This window comes from Notechis scutatus, chromosome 3 (assembly GCF_049901735.1).
Source record: "Notechis scutatus isolate UNSWTSFEM ecotype Mainland chromosome 3, rNotScu1.2, whole genome shotgun sequence".
Taxonomy (NCBI): domain Eukaryota; kingdom Metazoa; phylum Chordata; class Lepidosauria; order Squamata; family Elapidae; genus Notechis; species Notechis scutatus.
The window spans coordinates 847,947-868,693 of NC_142011.1; the positions used below are offsets into that span (position 1 = coordinate 847,947).

The following is a 20,747-nucleotide window of genomic DNA, read 5'->3' on the forward strand; positions in this document are numbered from 1 at the left end:
ACACTTCCACACCCAGGACAAGCTTGTCTTTAAAACAACCCTTCTGTACTCCATTGTCTCTGTAGCTGCCCCCTAGGCCTCTTGGCTTTCAGGAATAAAAAAAATATTTATCCTCATGGGTGTCTGGATTTCATATTTATGAATAAATGGCAACTTCAAATCTCAACAAATAAATGCGCTGTCCTACATATTGGCAAAAAATATATATCAGAAAATAAAATACAGGCTGAATAGTCACGACCTTGTTGATGATCCAAACTCTGTCAAGGACCTTGGAGTACTCATCTCTAATGACCTAAGTCCTAGAGCCCACTGTAACTACATACCAAAAAGGCATTAAGAGTTGTTAACCTAATCCTACATAGCTTCTTCTCTGGTAATATTGTATTGCTAACTAGAGCATACAAAACATTTCACAAGAAGAGTTCTCCGCTCCTCTACTCATTGCAGAATACCTTATGCCACCAGACTTGAAATTCCAGACCTAGAAAACCTAGAACTACACCGCCTTTGGTCCGATCTAAATATAGTATATAAAATCATACATTGCAATGTCCTACCTGTCAATGAATACTTCAGCTACAACCATAACAACACAAGAGCAAACAATAGATACAAACTCAACCGCACCAAACTTGACTGCAGGAAATACGACTTCAGCAATAACAGAGGGGTCAATGTCTGGAATCCTCTACCTGGCTCTGTGGTTTCTTCCCCAAACCCCAAAACTTTAACCTTAGACGGTCTACTATTGAGCTCACCCCTTTCCTAAGAGGTCTGTAGGGGGCGTGCATAAGCGCACCAATGTGCCTACCGTCCCTGTCCCATTGTTTCTTTTTATTTTTCTTATATGTATCCATGTATTCATAACTACGTTTATACTTATACCTGTTATCTAATAATCGCTTGACAAAATCAATCAATCAATCCTCAGCTCGAGTTGGAACCCCACATTATGTAGGGGTTCTGTGGTCCTGAGCATTCCCTGAAGTCAGCCAACAAAGAGAGGCTTTCCTACCCCAGGAAGAAGACGTAGACTGGTCCTCTCAGCAGCTGAGGTTGGGACAAGGAGGAGAGGAGGCTTTGCAGAGGGAAACCTGAGCCCAAGGAATCAGGAGCCAAGGCAATTCAAAGGAATACGGGTTTATTGCAAGCTAACAGTCTCTACAAGAATCTCAGCTACTAACAGCCAAAGGTGGCAGATATGAGTCAACAGAATTCAAGGCTGGACTTACTGTAGATGTTACCAACCAGGCAACATCATCAGTGCTAGAAGGGACTGAGGTTTGTGGAGAGGAGGAGGGGGAGGAGGAGGAAGGAGGAGGAAGGAGGGGGAAGTAGGAGGAGAACTATGGGGTCCTTGGGGCTCTCTGATCTTGGTTGCTTTCTTGTAGACATTTTATGACCCAACCCTGGAACATCATCAGTGCTAGAAGAGAGGGGGGCTTGTGGAGAGGAGGAAGAGGAAGAGAAGAGGAAGATGAGGAAAGCTGTGGAGTCCTTGGTGTATTCTGAGCTTGGTTGTTTTCTTGCAGGTATTTCATTACCAAACCAGGTAATGTCATCAATGCTAGAAGGGAGCGGGGGTGGTGGTGGTGGTTACAGAACTAGGTAAGAGAGAGAAAGAGAGAGAGAGAGAGAGAGAGCAGTGTTGCGTTACTAGAGTTGCTTAAGCCACTTGTTGAAAGTACAAAAGGACATTGCCTCATAAAATTTATGGCTTTCGTTAGTGCTCAGAATTTAAAAAATAAAGATTACAGTCTTTGCATTCTTAGGGCAGAAACATCTATGCAATGTGACAGAAATCTGTGTTTCTGTTTCGGGAATCTCCTTCCTGGGTCTTTGTTAAATGATGTTAACATTTATTTACGTTCTCAAATGCTAAGATGGTTGATGATGCAGCCGTGCAACTGCCACGAGCGTCATATTTACATCAGTTGTGATGGAAGTGCATAATTGTGACATTTGTGATGACAGCCGTCCCCATTTTGTCATCCTCGTAATTTGTTACAGACTCAGCTGCCATAAATTGTAGCCATGGGAGAGTTTAATCCCCTTATCCTTTGCGTGGTCCTTCCAGGAAATTCCCAACTTGTCTGGTGGATCACAGTTGCCCTGCCACGAGTTGGGCAGCAAATAAAACATAGAAATAAAATTTGATTTGATGGAAGCACAGAAAGATCGGCTCTCCTTGATCTGATACTAATCAATACGTTGGTCTAATGGAGAAATGAAGTTTCAGGAAGATTGTGGAATGGTGCAATGCTGGAGGAATTGTCTTAAAGAGAAGAAAACTATATTTTAGTCATCAAACATGCCTCTTGGATTTTAATAAAGTCCGAGTAACTGATAAGTAGGATTCCATGGCCAGAGAAAATCAGGGGAAAAGAAATTCCTAAAGAAGGAGACCCCAAGAAACAGGGTTTCCTGCTTCAACAGGGGGTTGGACTAGAAGACTTCCGAGATCCCTTTTCAGCTCTGTTCTTCGGTATGCTGAATAATTCCAAACGGTCAATTGAGAAGAACAAAAGTGTGGAGATCAGAAACCAATATAGGCAGGCCTCGACTTACAACCACAATGGAGCCCAGAATCTCTGCTGCTAAGCGAGACAGGGGTGAAGTGACCTTTGTCCCATTTTACGACCTTTCTTGTCACATATGTTAGGTGAATCACTGCAGTGGTTAACTTAGTCACCCAGTTGTTAAGTGAATCTGACGTCCCCATTGACTCGTGACCCTGCAACCGTCATAAGTACATGTCAGTTGCCAATTGTCTAAATTTTGATCACCTGATCCTGCAATGGTCCCTAATGGGAAAAATGATCATAAGTCACTTTTTTTTCAGTGTCATTGTAACTTTGAATGGTCACTAAACGAACGCTTGTAAGGCGAGGAGTACCTGTATGGCTACACAACAAGCTTAGGGAAGACCTTAAACAAACAAACAGAAGCACAGATAGAAAAAAGGTGTTGAGACTCTAGAAAGAGTGCAGAGAAGAGCAGGAGGAAACGCTGTGGTGTTTGGCGCAGCCACGCGCGGCCAGCCAGGGCTCCTCCCTGCAACCGGAGCCTGGCGGAGACACTCGGCTTCAGGTGCTCCTTAAGGCAAAGCCAATTCTTTTAAAAACGACACCCTACTACCGGTATGACAAAGCCTCCCCTGCTCGAGAGGGCAGCCCAGCCCCACGTCTGGAGGCGAATCTCCCGGGGCTGCAGTACAGGTTCGGCCCACCCCGGGAGAAGCACCCAGCCGCCATCCCTGCCTGGCGCCGGGCAGAGCGCGAAGAGCTTCGCCTGGGGCGCCCAGCGCAGCTGACAGGTGGGCCCTCCTGCCCAGCAGCGGAGCTCTTGCCAAGGCAGCGAGCGCCTCCCCGCTGGACCCTCCACTCATCCCGCAGGGCTGTGCTAGAGCCATGCGGGCTGGGCAGAGCCAGAAAAGCGAGCCGCGGGTGCGCGCCCATCTGCCAAGCAAAAGAGCCGGGCCAACCCAAGCTTGGCTTACTTCCCAAGTCCCTCCAGCCTGAACCCAAAGGGGCTACCGGGAGAGGCCACCCGAGGCAGTGAAAGCACCCACCCATCCGTGGACACGGAGGCAAGGCAATGGCCTGCGACGCATCCTCCTCTGAGCTGAGCCCTGCCGATTGAGCGCCTCTGCCCGATGCCTGTGCCGCTGCAGCGTTTGGAGCTGCTGGCGCATTTGGAGATGCATGGGGATGGGGACGGGCTGGGCGAGGGGTGGAAAGGATGGATGGCTTCGGGGTCTCTCCACCGGATCCGCCGGCCAGGGAAGCAGCGTTGCCGTCACCTTGCCTCCCTGCCCGGTGCCAGGGATGGTGACTGGGTGCTTCTCCCTGGGTGGGCCGATCCTGCGCTGTGGCCCTGGGAGATTCACCTCCCCACATGGGGCTGGGCTGCCCTCTCGGGCAGGGGAGGCTTTGTCGTACCGGTAGTAGGGTGTCATTTTTAAAAGAATTGGCTTTGCCTTCGAAGGCGAAGGGAAGGCGGTGACAGGAGCGCCTGAAGCCGAGTGTCTCCGCCGGGCTCCGGTTGCAAGGAGGAGCCCTGACTGGCTGCGCGTGGCTGTGTCAAATGCCACGGCATTGCTCTAAACACCGCGGCGGCACGGGGAGAAGGGAAAGCAACAGTGGCGGAAGGTCTCCTGATACGAAGTGCCCCACCAACGCTGAAGTCAACGCAGGCAGCACCATATCCGGGTATGCAACAAAAGTACTTCCTAATGGCAAGCCCCCCTGCTATTCCCCCCCATTTTGCATGTTTAATATAGGCCTTAATTTGGGGGAGGGGCTTAATTTGATTTTATGCCTATAAAACATGCTGGGACTTCCTATTGGGGGCGGCCGTCTTGTTGGAGAAACACAGTAGATTGATGGCTTGGAAGAGGGAGGGCCGTGGTCTTCTGATCCTGTCCCTTGGGTTGCTCATGGAGATGCTCCCAAGGGGGGCGGTGCCCCCCTGAGGGCCGAGGCCAGGCAAGAGTGGCAGCGGGTGGGATGAGCACATTGGATTGCAGGTGAGCAGGTTGGAAGTTGCAACTCATGAATTTTGCTGACAGGAAGAGATGGAAGCGGTGACGGGACCAGGAAGCACAAAGGTAATTTGGTCTCCTTCATGGTTGCCTTTGTGTAGACCAACCAGTTGGAGAAGCTCTTGGAAGTCATCAAGAATTGGCTTCTGGACAAGGTGTAATCCCTTCCTGTTGACTCCCAGCTTGATTCAAGGAGGAAGTGGTCAATCTTCCATGCCGGATGCAGCCATCGGCTCTGGCAAAGCCCTGGATCCTTGAGGATGGGGTGGTTTCCCAGAGAAGGAGGGCCGAAGGTGCTCATGGAAGTTGTCCCTCTAGAAGAAGGACTCTGATGGGCTGCCTGGCTTTCTTTATCTGCCCTGCACCAGTTGGGTTTCTCCTGGCAGTCAAGGGGTCATCTGGCTGCCTTTTCTGACCTCCAACCCAACACTATGCATGGTGCAATGGCAGAGTTGAGGTACGGGTCCACCTGGCTTGGACCCCCGTGCTTTGCCTGCACCTCACCTCCAGCCCAGATGGCTGCCCACATGTGGGATCCTCCCAGAGACAACCCCTCCTCCTCCACATTCAGGGAACCTGTCTGGGCAGGGCTTAGTGGGGAATCCACACAGCTGCTGGGAGAGGCTCCCGTCAGAGCCATCGGCATCCAGGTAGCCCCACCTGTCAGGCTCTTTAAATCCAGCCCAGCTGGGATCTGCGGCTCAGACGCAGGAGCAGCCGCACCATGAAGGCCCAGGGGCTCCTCTTTGCTCTGGCTCTGCTTGCCCTGGGTGCCCAGGGGGCCTCCTTGACCAGCAAAGAGGACCAAGGTGAGTGCAGGCAGCCAATGGGAGGGCCTTGTCTCCAAACCTGGGTGTACACACCCACACCTCAGTGCACTGATTCTGGCTGCCTCTCTTTCAGCAGGCCAAAACAGCTTTGGAGGTGGGTTTCCATGCCCCCAGGGGCTCAGGACACCTGTAGAACAGCGGGTGCAGCCTTAGAACCTCCCCTGGTTCTTATCCGGAGGTGGGTTTCAAAAATTTTAGCAACGGGTTTTCTGCCTGGTTGCTGGGAAGGTGTGGCCAGGGTGGGTGTGGCCTAGTTGGCCTCTTGCACCACGGTGGTGGGGTGCGTTTTTGCCCTCCCCAGGCTCCGGAGGCTTTCCTCGAGCCTCTGGGAGGGCAAAAACGGCCTCCCCAGGCTCCGGAGGCTCTCTGGAAGCTGGAAACGGACCATTTTTCACCCTCCCTGAGCCTCCGTGCACGCCCTGCACTTCCCTGCCTCCAAAACAGGCCTCATGGGGACTCCTGGGAAGGGAGGGGCTGGGTGGGCTGGGCCAACCAGGAGTGGGATTTAGGGGTTCTCCGAACTGCACAGAATCTTAGCTCGGGACTCTCCTGAACCCCAGCGAACCTCCAGCAGCCCAGCCCTGATCTTACCCGCTGTGCCCAGAGCTGGCTACATGGTGACTGAGCCCCTTGTAGGGGTTCCCGGGCCCCCACATTCCCTGAGAGCTGAAGGGTCCCCTTTTCCCTGGGGTGGATCCTGGAGGTGGTCTGGAATGGAAGAATCGGCCTTTGGATGGGCCCAGGGGTGGGATACGACAGGGTTAATTATCGGTTCAGCGATTTACGATGGCTGTGTCGCGCACCTGTAAATCATCATCAGCTTGGTGCCTGGACAGCTGAGTAGCGCTGCTGCGTGCAGAGAAGCAGCCTTTGAAACAGCCCTCTTTTCCTGCTTTTTTAACTAAAGCTGTGCCTCGTACGGCAGCTGAAGTTGAAAAATCAGGAAATAAAGGTCAGGTAAGAGCCCGGGTGGACGGGTGGGCAAAAACATCAGCAGACATAGAACCGGTTCTATGTCTGCTGCTCTTCAAAGCTACCAGTTCTACAGAGGTGGACAAAACTGGTAGAAACCCACCCCTGGATGGGCCTCTTTTTTCAAAGGGGGCCCTCAGGGTGGGGTCAAAGCTTTAGGATGGCAGACACAATGAAGGGGCATTGAAAGCGGAGCCTGTTTTGTGTTTGTGTGTGTAATTTTTTGACTAAACCTCAGTTCTTTCTCTTCACCCTGGACCGGAGTTGATTGTGGTGGGCAGAGATTATTTGTCTATTTTTGTGGACATTGTTCATTCCAGCAATACCAGATGCTACTCAAGGATGCAGTCCTTGGAAAAGAGATAGATAGTTGATAGATAGGTAGGTAGGTAGGTAGGTAGGTAGTTAGCTAGCTAGAAATAGATAGCTAGATATAGAAGAGATAGCTAGACAGCCAGCCAGATAGACAGCCAGATAAACAGACACAGAGATAATATATGTGATAGAGATAATAGACAGATACGGATAGGCAAATGGGTGAATGAATAGACAATAGAGATAGATAGATAGCTAACTAGATAATAGATAGACAGACAATAGATAGAGAGACAGACAGTCAGGGATAGTAATAAAAGATATAGATATGGAGAGAGAGAGAGAGAGAGGGAGGGAGGGAGGAGGAGGGAGGGAGGGAGGGAGGGAGAGAGAGAGAGAGAGAGAGAGAGAGAGAGAGAGAGAGAGAGAGAGAGAGAGAGAGAGATTTTATATAATATATTTAGAAACTGCCCATCTTCCTCATACAGCAACTCTGGTTGCCCTGTGGAATCCTGACCTTCTTCTGGGGTTCAAGAGTGGGAGGTTCCCCTCCTTCCCTCCCTTCTTTATTCTTTCCCACCGGTCCTATGAGGTATCTTAAGACTTGGGGGAGGGGGGTTGAAACCCAGGACCTCCAAGAACCTTTCTAGAGACCCCCAGGAGCTTTCACCCAAATATTCAGGTGCCTATATCAAAGTTTAGGACAGGCTCCGTATTCAGCGAATTGTGTAACTGCTAACAATTGACAAAGACTTGATGGTACAACATCCACCCACCCACATATACGTTCAGTCACCAAATGATAAATGAATCATCAATCCATCAATCCATCAGTCCATCAACCCTTCAATCCATCAACCCATCAATTCATCAACCCATTAATCCATCAACCCATAATCTTTTGACCCATCAATCCATCAACCCATCAATCCATCAATTGATCAAACCATCAACCCATTAATCCATCCATCAATCAACCCATCAATTCATCAACCCATTAATCCATCAACCCATAATCCATTGACCCATCAATCCATCAACCCATTAACCCATCAACCCATTAATCCATCAACCCATCAATCCATCAATCCATCAACCCATCAACCCATCAACCCATCAATCCATCAATCCATCAACCCATCAACCCATCAACCCATCAGTCCATCAGTCCATCAATCCACCAATGCACCCATCCCTACTCAACTGACTTCTGGATCGACTGGATCTGTCTTCTCATTGACCAGAGGACTTGGAGAAATCTAGATGAAAGTGAGAGATTTCTGGCCAAAGCACTTCCAAATTAGCCCTCTGAGTCTTTCCTCCCCAAATAGAGCCCCCTCCTCCCCGTTGTCCTCTCCCTGGGCTTCACTTCTCCTTCGTTCTTGACAGATAAGGAGGGCTACTGCTACAACACGCCCCCCTTGGGAGACGTCTTTGACACCCAGGACTGCAGTGCCTGCCAGAGGAACGCGTCCTGCTCCACCTGCGCCAGGGATGACCAGTGCCCAGGCACTCAGAAATGCTGCCCGGGAGACTGTGGCTACATCTGCGAGGAAGCCATTACGGGTGAGTTGCCCACTCCGCCTGCCGTTTGCCTGTTTCTTCCTGTCTGTTGAGGAGGGACGGCAGTCTAAGAAGCCCCCTGCCCAGCCTCTCTTTCTTTGGAGACCTCCCAGCCAGGATATGCTTGGAGGGGCTCTTCCTCTCCTCACATTCATTTTTGGTAGAAGAAACAGAGGGGCCCTTGGGACTCTCTGAGCTTGGCTGTTTTCTTGCAGATGTTTCATGACCCAGTTAGGGAACATCATCAGTGCTAGAGGAGAATGGAGTTTGTGGGGGGAGGAGAAGGAGGAGGGGGAGGGGGAGGGGGAGGAGGAGGGGGAGAGGGAGGGGAGGAGGAGGACAATGACGACTGTGGGGACCTGGTGCTCTCTGAGCTGGGTTGTTTTCTCACAGACATTTCATGACCCAGTTAGGGAACATCATCAGTGCTAGAAGGAAGGAGGTTTGGAGAGAGAAAGAGGAAGAGGAGGAGGAGGACTGTGGGGATCTTGGTGCTCTCTGAGCTGGGTTGTTTTCTTACAGTTGTTTCATGACCCAACTAGGGAACATCATCAGTGCTGGAGGAGAATTTGGTTTGTGGGGAGGAGGAGGAAGAGGAGGGGGAGGAGGAGGAGGATTTGGAGTTCTTGGTGCTCTTTGAGCTTGGTGGTTTTCTCGCAGACATTTCATGACCCAGCTAGGTAACAACATCAGTGCTACTAAGGAGTGAGGTTTGCTTTCAGTTTATATTCCAGTAGCTTGCCCTGCCATGCTCTTAGCAGTTCTTTGTTTGGCTTGTTTACTATTGACGTGTTTGGCAGTTCCTTGATCGGGGTGCTGATTCCTTCTTGACTGTTGGTCTGATATTCATCTCGGAGTTAATCTCTGCTCACCTGGTGCTGACGGTTGAGGAAGAAGCGGGCTTCCTTCATGGTACAGGAAGTGTCCGGAGTCCCTGGCTTCTGTGAATTCTGAAGTTAGAACCGAAGAAGCTTCTTAACAGAATAACAGAGTAGGAAGGGAGCTTAGAGATCTTCTAGTCCACCCCCCCATTGTGGCCCACTACCAGACGGTGACCTGTTTGAAATTGGGCTGTGTGAGTGGCTGGCCAGAGGGCGCATGCACGCCCAGATCAACTTGCACAAGCAGCAGGCTGGCGAGTACTTGCGCATGACTCGGCTGGCCTGCCACTTGTGTAAGGGCTGTGTGTGTGCCCACGTGCTCCGGCCTGTCACTCACACGGCCCAGTTCCCCCCCTTCTCCCCAGCCAGTTTGCCAAGCCCCAAAGGGTGGGGACCACTGTTCTAGTCCAGCCCCTAGTCCACTGTTCTAGAACCCGGCCCCTATCCTGGACGAACGGATGTCCAGTCTCTTTTGAAAAACCTCCAGATTCTTGGATGAAAAGCAAAAAAAAAAAAAAAAAGTTTTTCAAGGAAACCAAAACCCCAGGGAGGTCCCGTTGCCTTTTGCAAAGCCTGCAGTGCCCAGGGCCAGCTCTCCTGCAGAAACGCGGCCCTTTCCAAGCGCTTGAAGTCCACCCTCCTCCGGATCGTGGCAACTTCCTCGCCTGCCTTAGGGTGAAGAGGGAGGACTTGGAGGGATGGTGCAAATGCTGATACCTGCTCCACCCCCAACACTCCTCTCTCGCATGCCTGACATGCCTTCCAGTTTCTGGGCTTAAGGGCTGGAAGGGAATCTCCCCAGTGTGTCATCCCCAGGGTGGGGCTCCTGACTAAGCAGAGGCACGTGGCCAGCGTGGCATTCCTCAGGGGAGGGGAGGACACAGACCTCTGGAGGTTTCATTCGTTCCAGCCTCCGTCCCCTCCCCCCACGCCTCAGGGAGCTGCCCAGCCTGCTTGGCTTCTGGCTTTGCTTGGCGGCTCTGCAGTTCTGTTTATCCCTCACTTACTCGTTCCTTCACTCCTTCCTCTTTCCCTCTCTCTGCCTTCCGAGAGTCCCGAGAAAAGAAGGACCAGGGGTGGCAGGATAGCAGTGTCCCAGTACTTGAGGGGCTGCCCCAGAGAAGAGGGAGTCAAGCTATTCTCCAAAGCCCCAGAAGTCAAGACAAGAAGCAACGGGTGGAAACTAATCGAGGAGAGAAGCCACTTGGAACTAAGGGGGAATTTCCTGACAGGGAGAGCAATTAACCAGTGGAAGGGAAGTTGCCTTCAGAGGTTGTGGATGCTTCACCACTGGAGGCTTTGAAGAAGAGATTGGACAACTGTTTGTCTGGAATGGTAAAGGATCTCCTGCTTGAGTAGGGGGTTGGACTAGAGGACCTCCAAGGTCCCTTTGAACTCTGTTATTCTGTATAAACATCAGGCTTATCACTACCAAAATGAGAAAGGCTCTGGGGGCTAAAACATATGGAGAATGGTTGCAAGAAATGGGTAAAGAACAGCATAGGAATTCTTTATTGGCCACGTGTGATTGGACACGCAAGGAATTTGTCTTGGTGCATGTCTGGTATGTCTAGCCAGCCTAATGAAGAGAAGGATTAGGGGTGACTTGATGGGAGCCTTCCAATATTTGAGGGGCTATTGTGGAGAAGAAGAGATCAAGCTATTCTCCAGAGCGTCTGAGGGCAGGACAAGAAGCAACGGATGGAAACTAACCAAGGAGAGAAGCCACCTGCAATTAAGGAGAAACTTCCAAAACAGTGAGGACAATTAACCAGTGGAACGACTTGTCTCCAGAAGTTGTGGATGCTCCACCACTGGAGGCTTTGAAGAAGAGATTGGACAACTGTTTGTCTGGAACGGTGCAGGTCCTGGCCAGCAAAGCCAGAGAGTTTGTGGGGTAAAAAGGCATTGCAGCTTGCATTCCCCTGCCTGTGGCTTCATGGACACTAGGGGTTGTCTCTTGTCTAACAACTGACCAGGTACTGCGAACTCTCAAGTGGGAACGAGCTGTGGGGCCCCAGACACTTGGTTTCCTCAACTGTGTGATGGACCCCTGAAAGTTGGGCCCCCTGCGCCCCTGGCCAAGTGCTAGGAAGTCTGCCAAGCAAGCAGAGTGTAGGTCTGGAGCTGCGTTCCAGAGGGAGGAAGGTTGGGAGGAAGGAAGTTAAGAGGGCCCCTCCCTAGAGAGTCCCAGAGGATTATCTATAATATGCAAATCGTTCCTTTAGTCTGGCAAGATTCTGTCTGTAGGCGAGGAACCGTAAAGGAAACTACTTGGAAGCAACTCAGAATCAGAATAGAGTTGGAAGGGACCTTGGAGGTCTTCTAGTCCAGCCCCCTGCTCAAACCATTTCAGACAAGTGACTTCAGTCTCTTCTTAAAGCTTCCAGTGATGGAGCACCCACAATGTCTGAAGGCAATTGGTCCCACTGGTTAATTGTCCTCACAGTTAGGAAGTTTCTCCTCGATGTACCTTGCTGAGTTCCTGGGAGACCTGACATCTGCCACCTTGAGGACATGAGGCCACCATGTCACCCAAAGATAGGACTGGCTTTGTGCAAGGGAGGGTGATGCACCATTTTCATAGTCTCAGGTATTGATGTCTGTGGAGATTCTCCGCCATCCAGGTCATGGTTGTCCCAAAGATGCATTTTTCCAGGAGGCAACTGAACTTTCTGGTTTTTTCTTTGAAGACACTTCACTTCTCGTCCAAGAAACTTCTTCAGCTCTGAAGAAGTCTTCAAAGAATAGTCTTCAAAGAAAAAAACAAGAAAGTCCAGTTGCCTCTTGGAAAAGCCCCTTTGGGACCTCAGATGTCAACACATCCCACCCTACTGAGGGCTGGGAACAGCCAAACCTTCTCCCAAACATCTCAACCCCCACCCACCCCTTTCTGAGAAGGTGGGTCTCCTGTCGATGACTTGCATTCTTTCTTACTCTCCCCTCTTCTTGGGATTATGATTATTTTTATTCAGTTGCTTTGCATGGACACTGAGAGCTTCTTCACCAGAGACATTCCTTATGTGTCTAATCACACTTGATCAAATAAAGGAGGGGTCTCCAATCTTGCTGGGGAATTCTGGGAGTTGAAGTCCTCCAGGCTTAAAGTGGCCAAGGTTGGAGACCCCTGAAATAAAGTACCCAATTCAATTCAATTCAATGGCCATGGAGGGACGGATTGGCCTCAAGATGGTGCCACTGACCACAGCCTCCGTGGAAAACTCCCTAATGCAGGGCTCTCCAACCTTGGCAACTTTAAGACTTGTGGACTTTGACTCTGGGAATTGAAGTCCACAAGTCTTAAAGTTGCCAAGGTTGGAGAGCCCTGCTCTCATGTATTGCATGTTCTTTTTTCATTTTCTGTAACTCGCTGCAGGTTCCATGAATCCAAAACGAGTTTCTAAAGATCAGGTAGCTTTCTAGGGCTATTTCTGCTCCTTAGCGGACTTGTAGAGATGATTTCCCTTTGTCTCCTGTCTCATCTTGGGTCTCCTTGGCTGTTGCAGATGTTTGCCAGCTGCCCTCCGTCTGTGGCATCTGCAAGGCAATGTTCCCACGCTTCTTCTACAATGTTTCCACTCATAAATGTGAGCCGTTCATCTACGGCGGCTGTGGGGGCAACAAGAACAATTTTGAATCCGAAGACGAGTGTCACAGAACCTGCAGATTAACCAAAGGTGAGTACTAACCTCTCGCCGGCCGAAAGCAACTATTAGGTACAGGTACAGATTAACAGAGTTGGAAGGGACCTTGTAGGTCATCTAGTCCAATCCCCTGCCCAAGCAGGAGACCCTACTACACCATTTCTGACAGATGAAAGTACAGTCTCTTCTTGGAAGCCTCCAGGGATGAAGCTCCCACAACCTCTGAAGGCAACTTCTGTTCCATTGGTTGATAGTTCTCCCTCTCAGAAAGTTTCTCCTTATTTTCAGGTTGAAACTCTCCTTGTTCAGTTTCCATCCATTGTTCCTTGTCTGGCCTTCAGGTGCTTTGGAGAATAGTTTGACCCCCTCTTCTTTGGGGCAGCCCCTCAAAAATGGGAACCCTGTTATCATATCTCCCCAGTCCTTCTCTTCCCTAGACTAGCCAGGCCCAGTTCCTGCAACCATTCTTCATACATTTTAGCCTCCAGTCCCCTCATCATCCTGGTTGCTCTTCTCTGTACTTTTTCTAGAGTCCCAACATCGTTTTTATAATGTGGTGACCAAAACTGGACGCAGTACTCTAGGTGTGGCCTTACTAAGGCTTTGTAGAGTGATATTACTACTTCCCTTTATCTTGATTGTATCCCTCTGTTAATAAATTTAGGATTGCATTGGCTTTTTTGGATGCTGCTGCACACGGCTGGCTCCTGTTTAGCTGGTTGTCCACTCAGACTCCAAGATCCTTCTCACATTTCCTGCTATTGAGCCTGGTTTCACCCAGTCTAGATGTGTCCTTCGGTTTTTTTTTGCCTAAGTGTAGGACTTTACTTTTCTCTACATTGAATTTCATTTTATTAGATACGGCTCAGTGTTCTAGTCTGTCAAGATCCATCTGGATCTTGAGCCTGTCTTCTTGGGTGTTAGCTATTCCTGCCAGCTTAGTATCATCTGCAAATTTGGTAAGTTCCCCTTCTATTCCCTCATCTAAGTTGTTTATGAGGATATTGAAGAGTCCTGGGCCTAAGACGGAACCTTGTGGCACCCCACTGCTTACTTATCATGGGCCTAGCAGAGGACATCAATGATGGTCCTCCAGGTCTTCTCTGGAGCTACACAGCCTTTCCTTTTGAGGCCACCTTTCAGTTGGGGAAGACATGGATGATTTGAATTACTTTCAACTTCTGGGATGTTGACATTTTTTGCTGGCTGGGGGAATTCTGGGAGTTGAAATCTTAAAATTGCCAAGGTTGGACACTCCTGGTCTAGGGTCATCTCTGGTTTAGAGTTGTAGCCCAATGGGTAACTCCCTTGCTATTTTAAAGCGAAGATGCAACCTTCTTGTGTTTCTTGATGACTCATTGCCAAAATCTGGGCTTGTCTCCATTGTCCCCTTAGTCTGACCCACCATCCTTCTGTTTCCAGGGAGCGCCTGACTGTTGGCTGGAACAGAGATGGGAAAATCATCAGAATGGACTCCCGACTCAGCTGCTTTCCTGGAGCCCTGAGTCTGCCACCGAGATGGGATGAGGCTGATGCCTCCGTGTGGTTGAGGTTGCCTTGCCTGCATCCCCCCCTTCATACAATCTGTGTTGTATATCTGTGCAGTTGCCCCCAAAGGACACCCCGTCCCACTCCCTGGGTTGCAGCTGGTTGGTGTGTCCCTTGCCTATGTCCTTCCCCTGGCTACGTCCCTTTCTGTGGGTGTTGAGATAGGCTGGTCTTCTCTTCCCCCTCCAACCAACCACCAACCAACCAACCAACCAAAATCAACCAACCACCAACCAACCAACCAACCAACCAACCAACCAACCAACCAACCACCAACCAACCAACCAACCACCAACCAACCAACCAACCAACCAACCATCCACCAACCAACCAACCAACCAACCAACCAACCAACCAACCAACCAACCAACCAACCAACCAACCAACCAACCAACCAACCAACCAACCAACCAACCAACCAACCAACCAACCAACCAACCAACCAACCAACCAACCAACCAACCACCAACCAAACAACCAACCAATTAATCAATTCAACCCCAAAATGTTCACTATAGGGTTCTGCTTGTACATAATGAAAGAAAACATTAAAGACACTGAAACTCTACCAAATGGGTATGGAAGAGTTTGTTTTGTGTTTGGTCAGTTGATGGGCTGCTGGTAAGAGGGACCCCTTCCAGCAGGGGTGAGGCGGGGGGAGGGAGGAGGAGGAGGGAAAAGGAATAACGGCATAATGGAAGGGACCTTGGAGGTCTTCTAGCCCAACCCCCTGCTCAAACAGGAGACTCTACACTGTTCTGGACCAACAGCTGTCCGGCCTCTTCTTCAAAGCCTCTAGTGATGGAGCACCCACAGCCTTTGGGGACAAGCAGTTCCACTGGTCAGTTGGAGGGGAGGGAGGAGGAGGAGGGAAGAGGACTTGGCTTGATAGCAGCATCCCAATATTGGAGGGGATGCCCCAAAGAAGAGGGGGCCCACCCACTCTCCAAGGCCCCTGAGGGCGGCAGGACAAGAAGCGACGGACGGACACCCATCCAGGAGAGAAGCAGCCTGGGACTAAGGGGAGACCTCCTGACAGGGAGGACCAGAAGTTGCCCCCAGAAATTGTAGGGGCTCCGTCACTGGAGGCTTCCAAGGGGAGGCTGGACAGCCGGTTGTCCAAAATGGTCTAGCGTTTCTTGCCTGAGCACGGGGTTGGGCTAGAAGACCTCTGAGGTGCCTTGCAACTCTGTTCTTCCGCTGTTCCGTTATTCTGAGGAGGGGGAAATGGGCAGCCAACATCTCTGGCAGACCCTCCCTCAGCCTCCCTTCTTCCACCAGTTCACTTGAGGGCAGCGTCCCCCCCCCTGCTGGTTTGCCTTCTTGGGAGGCAGGGAGACGATGGGGAAACCCTTGGGCAGAGGAAGGGCGGGTCAGGAGGCAGAGTCTGGACTGCCCTTCCCCTTCTTCCACCAGGGGTCGGGGGTGCCCTGGACCGATCTGGAGAAAGCCCAAACCCCTCACCCCTCTGAACGTGGTCAGAGCATCCTTGGGTCACGAGGAGGGACCCGGGAGGTCTTCTAGCCCAACCCCAGCCCAGGGCAGAGGTCCTCGGAGCATCGGCCACCAACCTCCAGAGATGGAGGCAGGGAGGCTGAGAGCATCGAGGTTTCATCCAGGGGAAACGCAGCGAGGCAGCTGCCCCCGAGACGGACGGTCCGGATGGAGGATGGTTACGAGGTCAGGAAACGAAACTCTGAGTGAGGGCGAAAGATCTTTTATTGGGGTGGGGTCACCTCCATCAGAGGGGGGGGGCAAGAAGATGAGCAGGCAGCCGGAAGACCAAAGGCCCCTCAGATCACGGGTGGCAAACTCAATTCCCTTGAGGGCCGCATCAGGGCTGGGGTTGGCCTGAGGGGAGGGGACAGCAAAGAGGACCTCAGACATTACTTCCACATTCTCGGTCTCCATCTCCTCTCCCCCTCCCCCCATTCCAGAAATGGGAGTCGTACCTCTTCAACGGCCACAGCCGGTGGGGCAGCAGAGGTAGCCTTTTGCACAGTCGTCATCTGAATGGCATTGCACAATACAGATGCCAACTTCATTGGAGTTTGGACAACGCCTTCGTGGTCCTGCAAGAAAGGCGGCTGCTGAGCAACAGAGTGGGAAGGGACCTTAGCACTTATATACTGCTTTACAGCGCTTTTCCACCCTCCCTAAGCGGTTCACAGAGTCAGCCTCTTGCCCCCACAATTTTGCATCCTCTTTTGACCCCCCTCGGAAGGAGGGAAAGCTGAGTCAACCTGGAGCCTGGTGGGATTCGATCGGCCAAATTGCAGGCAGCCGTCAGTCAGCAGAGGTAGCCTGCAGTACTGCACTCGAACCATTGCGCCACCGAGGCTCCTATTGGAGGTCTTGTAATCCAGGGGCCTCCAACCGTGGCAACTTTAAGACTTTAAGCTGGCTGAGGAACTCTGGGAGTTGAAGTCCACAAGCGCTAAAGTTGCCAAGGAAAAGCCAGATTAGGAGGCTAAATCTCAAGATCTGCAGCTCGCATTAATATCTTAGAATTAGCACAGAGGTCAACATAAGTACAACATTAGGACTGTCACAGCGCCCTGGAGTAATGGCGGCTAACTTTTTTGGGTCTCCTGTGCCAAAAATTGTGCACACGCTTGCGTGCTCATACTCGTGTGCCAGCACCCAGAAGGCAATGCACGCCCACCTCCGCCTGCGCATGTGCACACAATCCCCCCACTGCCCCCTTACCTGCACTGTGCCACCCAGCTGATTTTCAGCCCATTTGAGGCCTTTTTCGGCCTCCCAGAGGCTCAAAGAAAGCTTCTGCAGCCTTTGCAGGGCGAAAAATAGGCCCACTTCATCACTTCCGGTATACAAGAAGTGACTAAACAGGCCTGTTTTTCATCCTGCAGAGGCTGCAGAAGCTTTCTTTGAGCCTCTGGGAGGCTGAAAATCAGCTGGGTGGTGCACACATGCGCAGTGAGGTCAGTTTGCCAGTGGCTCGCGTACTGGCACAAATGCCATAGGTTCGCCATCACGGCCCTAGAGGTGGAGCTCTTGCCTCAGCATCAGGAGGCTGTGAGTTCGATCCTAGGTAGAGGCAGATATTTCTCTTCCTGGGCACACTGAGAATATATCTGCTGAAGAAAACTCCGCTTTGGTGACAGGAAGGGCATCGGGCCATTAAACAATCTGTTAGCTCCATTCCGTTGCCCAGACTCCACCCGTCTAAGAATTATGGGTCATTAAAAGAAGAAGAACACAAGTACTATATTAGTACAACCCCCCTACACCTTTTACAACCCTTAACTTCATTAACTTGACCCAGCAGTAAAGATGCTGGGCTTGTCATCCTTACGATGTATATGAGTTTTCCCTTTGTTGTTCACATGGTCACTGTGAGCTTCTGCACCAGAGACAAATTCCTTGCTTGTCTAATCACATTTGACCAATAATTCTGTTTTATTCTACAAAAGCACCCCATTTTTGTGCCTTCTGGGCCTCAGGGAAGCCTCGTGGGGGGCGTTTTTCCTCCCAGGAAGCTTCCCTGGGGCCCAGGGAGACAAAAACTGGATCAGGGTCGCAGTTCTCCCCACCCCTGCCCACTCCCCTGCCCCCCATTGGCCTCCTGAGCCTCAGGGGAGCCTCCTGGGTGAAGCAGTAAGATAGCGAGGGGGGGTCCTGGTGCAGCTGATCATTGGAACAGCTGATGGCCGGGAGGGAAATAAAGGAAATATCTTAAGGAGCGACTGGGTGGGGGAGAATGCAGTCACCGATGTCAGGCATGCGTTATAAGGACTGACTGGGCAGGGAGGGGAGGGGAGGGCGGAGAGGGGAGGGGCCAGCCGGGGGCACGATTTGCTGATTCTCTGAACTGCGCAGAATCTTAACAACCGGTTCCATAGAACCAGTCCAAACCGGAAGAATCCCAGCCCTGATTCTATTCTATTCTATTCTATTCTATTCTATTCTATTCTATTCTATTCTATTCTATTCTATTCTAGTCCATTCCAGTCCACTCTCCCAAACTTTTTCAGTCCACTGCCCCCTGGTGCTACAAATCCATCCTCAGTGCCCCCCACCCAGGGGTGGGATTCAAATTTCTTAACAACTACTTCTGTGGGCATGGCCTAATTTGTGGGCGTGGCTTGGTGGTCATTTGATTGGGTGGGCGTGGCTTGCTGGCTTGCTGTGGCTTGGTGGTCACATGACCGGATGGGCATGGTATGGTGGTCATGTGACTGGCAAACCAAATATAAGTGGTCCTTGCTTAATGGCCGGTTGCTTAGTAAGTGTTCTAATTTGTGACTGACCTCCCCAGAGCTATTTGACCTGTTTTTGAAATTTGACAGCCATGCACACACACACACACACACAAACATACACACACTCCCTTCTAACCCTGCTGGAGCAGGTGGTTGGACTAGATATCTAATTAACTTTCTCCCTCCCTCCCTCCCTCCCTCCCTCCCTCCCTCCCTCCCTCCCTCCCTCCCTCTCTCTCTTTCTTTCTTTCTTTCTTTCTTTCTTTCTTTCTTTCTTTCTTTCTTTCTTTCTTTCTTTCTTTCTTTCTTTCTTTCTTTTTCTTTCTTTCTGTCCCTTCCTTCCATTCCCCCTTTCTTTGTCTATCCTTTTCCTTCCTTTTTCTTTCTGTTTTCTCTTTCTTTTCTTTCTTGTCTCTTCCTTCTCTCTCTCTGTCTCTTTCTCTCTCTTTCCCTCCCCTCCACATCCAATTCACTTTCTCCTCCCTCCCTCTTTCTTTCTTCTCTCTCATTCTCTCTCTCTTTCCCTCTCTCTTTCTTTCTGTCCCTTCCTTCCATCCCCCTCTCTTTCTTTATCTATTCCTTTTCTTCCTTTCTCTTCCTTTCGCTCTCCCTTTTTCTTTCTTTACTTTGTCTGTTCCTTCTCTCTTTCCCTCTTTTTCTCTCTCTTTCCTTCTCTCTTTCTCTCTCTTTCCCCCTCTCTCTTTCCCCCTCTCTCTCTTTCTTTTCTCTCTCTCACTTTCTCTTTCTCTCTTTTCCCTCTCTTTCTTTTCTCTCTCTCTTTCTCTCTTTCCCTCTCTCCCTTTCCCTCTCTCTTTCTCTCTCTCTCTCTCATTCCCTCTCTCTTGTTCCCTTTCTCTCTATCCCTTCCTTAACCTATCTACCTATTTTCTGTCAAAGGCCTGGGCTAATCCTGCATCACCCTGTTTCCTGTATCAGAGGCTGCGGCCCTTAACCTCCCTGTTTCCTCCCCCACAACTGCCTCTTTCATTGTCCCACGGCTGTGACTTTACCTTCGTCCTGTGGCTGGCTGCCAGGAAAGGAAAGCCAGGGCTGAGCCATTGTTGTTGCTGGGCTCCCTGCCAGCCCACCTCACCCTTGTCATGAATGCCTGCAGCCCCCACATGTTTTTTTTTGGTGCGGCTGCACTGCAGCTGCACCAAAAAAAAACCACATGGCGTCTCGATGCTTTTTGCAGCGAAAATTACCGACCTCCGGCTTTGGTTGCTCTGCTTCTCCAATGCACCGCTGTGGCTGTCAGCGATTGTTGCGCATGCACACGATGTCGCGCATGCCCAATAAGGACTGACTAGGCAGGGAATGGAGGAGCGGGCGGAGAGGAGCAGGGCCAGCAAGGGGCCCGTTTTACTGGTTCTCCAAACTACCGGGAACAGTAATGAATCGATAGAATCCCACCCTTGAATTGTGTCCTGCGTGGGGCCCACCTCCAGTGCCCCCTTGCCTCTTAGCGCCCCCTAAGGCAGTGATCCCCAACCTTTTTGACGCCGCGGCCCGGTACCGGCATCAGCTGGGCGCCGCGGCCCGGTACCGGCATCAGCTGGGCGCCGCCATCTTTTGATGAAAAAGTGCTTCCGGTGAGCTTTCTACCGGAAAAGCTCACCGGAAGCACTTTTTCATCAAAAAAAGATGGCGGCGCCCAGCAAGCCAGCGGCCCGGTAGGAGTTGTTCTGCGGACCGGTACCGGTCCACGGACCGGTGGTTGGGGACCCCTGCCCTAAGGCATCCCACTGCCCCCCAGGGGGTGGAACCCCTGCTTTAGCAGGATATCTCCCATTGACCATGTGGAAGGTACCATGAACGATGATACTGGGTTCCTCCAGTCCTAATACCCAGAATTCCCAGCCAGCACAAGGTTATGGCTGGGAATCTTGTGCCCTCCTGGTGATGAGACCCTGCAGAGACCAAGGGGGGGGGTGTTTCCACCTTGGATGGAAAGATGAAGAAGAAATGATCCCTTCACCTCCTGCTTGGCTGAAGGGGCTTGGTGGCCTCCACCTTGTCTCTTTGACCAGAACAAGAAGCCCCCAGTCTTCCCCCTCCCCGTGAGAATTTACCTACCTTTTGCTTAATCTTCCTCTTTTTGAGGTCCATGCGCCTTCTTGGAGCAAAAGAGAGGTTCTCCTCCTGCCCCACCCCAAAGGAGAAGCTCCCACCCCCTTCACGTTTGAACTTGGAGAATATAGGTCAGGGGTCCCCAAACTTGG

The 20,747-nt window shown here is 51.0% G+C and overlaps 2 protein-coding genes and 2 long non-coding RNA genes across 5 annotated transcripts in view; 2 read left to right on the forward strand and 2 right to left on the reverse strand.

The window, feature by feature from the left end:
* The window catches only part of LOC148131041 (uncharacterized), a 6,217-nt gene extending 3,660 nt beyond the window's left edge, over positions 1–2,557 (forward strand). The window contains exons 2-3 of the long non-coding RNA XR_015748407.1: positions 935–1,555; positions 2,081–2,557. This is a non-coding gene — a long non-coding RNA (uncharacterized LOC148131041). The remainder of the gene's footprint in view (positions 1–934; positions 1,556–2,080) is intronic.
* LOC148131040 (kunitz-type serine protease inhibitor homolog dendrotoxin I-like) overlaps positions 1–9,163 on the reverse strand; it is a 24,457-nt gene extending 15,294 nt beyond the window's left edge. Inside the window, exon 1 of the mRNA XM_087959113.1 lies at positions 9,099–9,163. The gene's annotated coding sequence lies outside the window, so the exon portion shown is untranslated. The remainder of the gene's footprint in view (positions 1–9,098) is intronic.
* Positions 5,250–14,653, forward strand: LOC113428350 (eppin-like). 2 transcript variants are annotated; one of them, XM_087959107.1, is made up of 4 exons: positions 5,250–5,355; positions 8,053–8,229; positions 12,614–12,784; positions 14,147–14,653. In XM_087959107.1, exons 1-4 carry the CDS (start codon positions 5,271–5,273, stop codon positions 14,149–14,151), a joined length of 438 nt encoding a protein of 145 aa, XP_087815233.1. In that variant the 5' UTR covers positions 5,250–5,270; the 3' UTR covers positions 14,152–14,653. The 2 variants fall into 2 exon arrangements, with proteins under 2 accessions (XP_087815233.1, XP_087815232.1); XM_087959106.1 differs by having other exon boundaries at positions 14,174–14,653.
* LOC148131042 (uncharacterized) lies at positions 14,172–14,792 on the reverse strand. The gene is made up of 2 exons (XR_015748406.1): positions 14,550–14,792; positions 14,172–14,473 (listed from the first exon to the last, which is right to left on the reverse strand). It is a non-coding gene; the product is annotated as an uncharacterized LOC148131042 (long non-coding RNA).
* Between the last annotated feature and the right edge of the window lie 5,955 nt (positions 14,793–20,747).

What these genes read in the sequence shown, in the direction of transcription:
- LOC113428350 (XM_087959106.1), top strand. Translation starts at nt 5,271, where the DNA reads ATGAAGGCCCAGGGGCTCCTCTTTGCTCTGGCTCTGCTTGCCCTGGGT. An exon ending in GACCAGCAAAGAGGACCAAG is followed by an intron (nt 5,356 to 8,052) that starts GTGAGTGCAGGC and finishes CGTTCTTGACAG; the next exon opens with ATAAGGAGGGCTACTGCTAC. An exon ending in CTGCGAGGAAGCCATTACGG is followed by an intron (nt 8,230 to 12,613) that starts GTGAGTTGCCCA and finishes TGGCTGTTGCAG; the next exon opens with ATGTTTGCCAGCTGCCCTCC.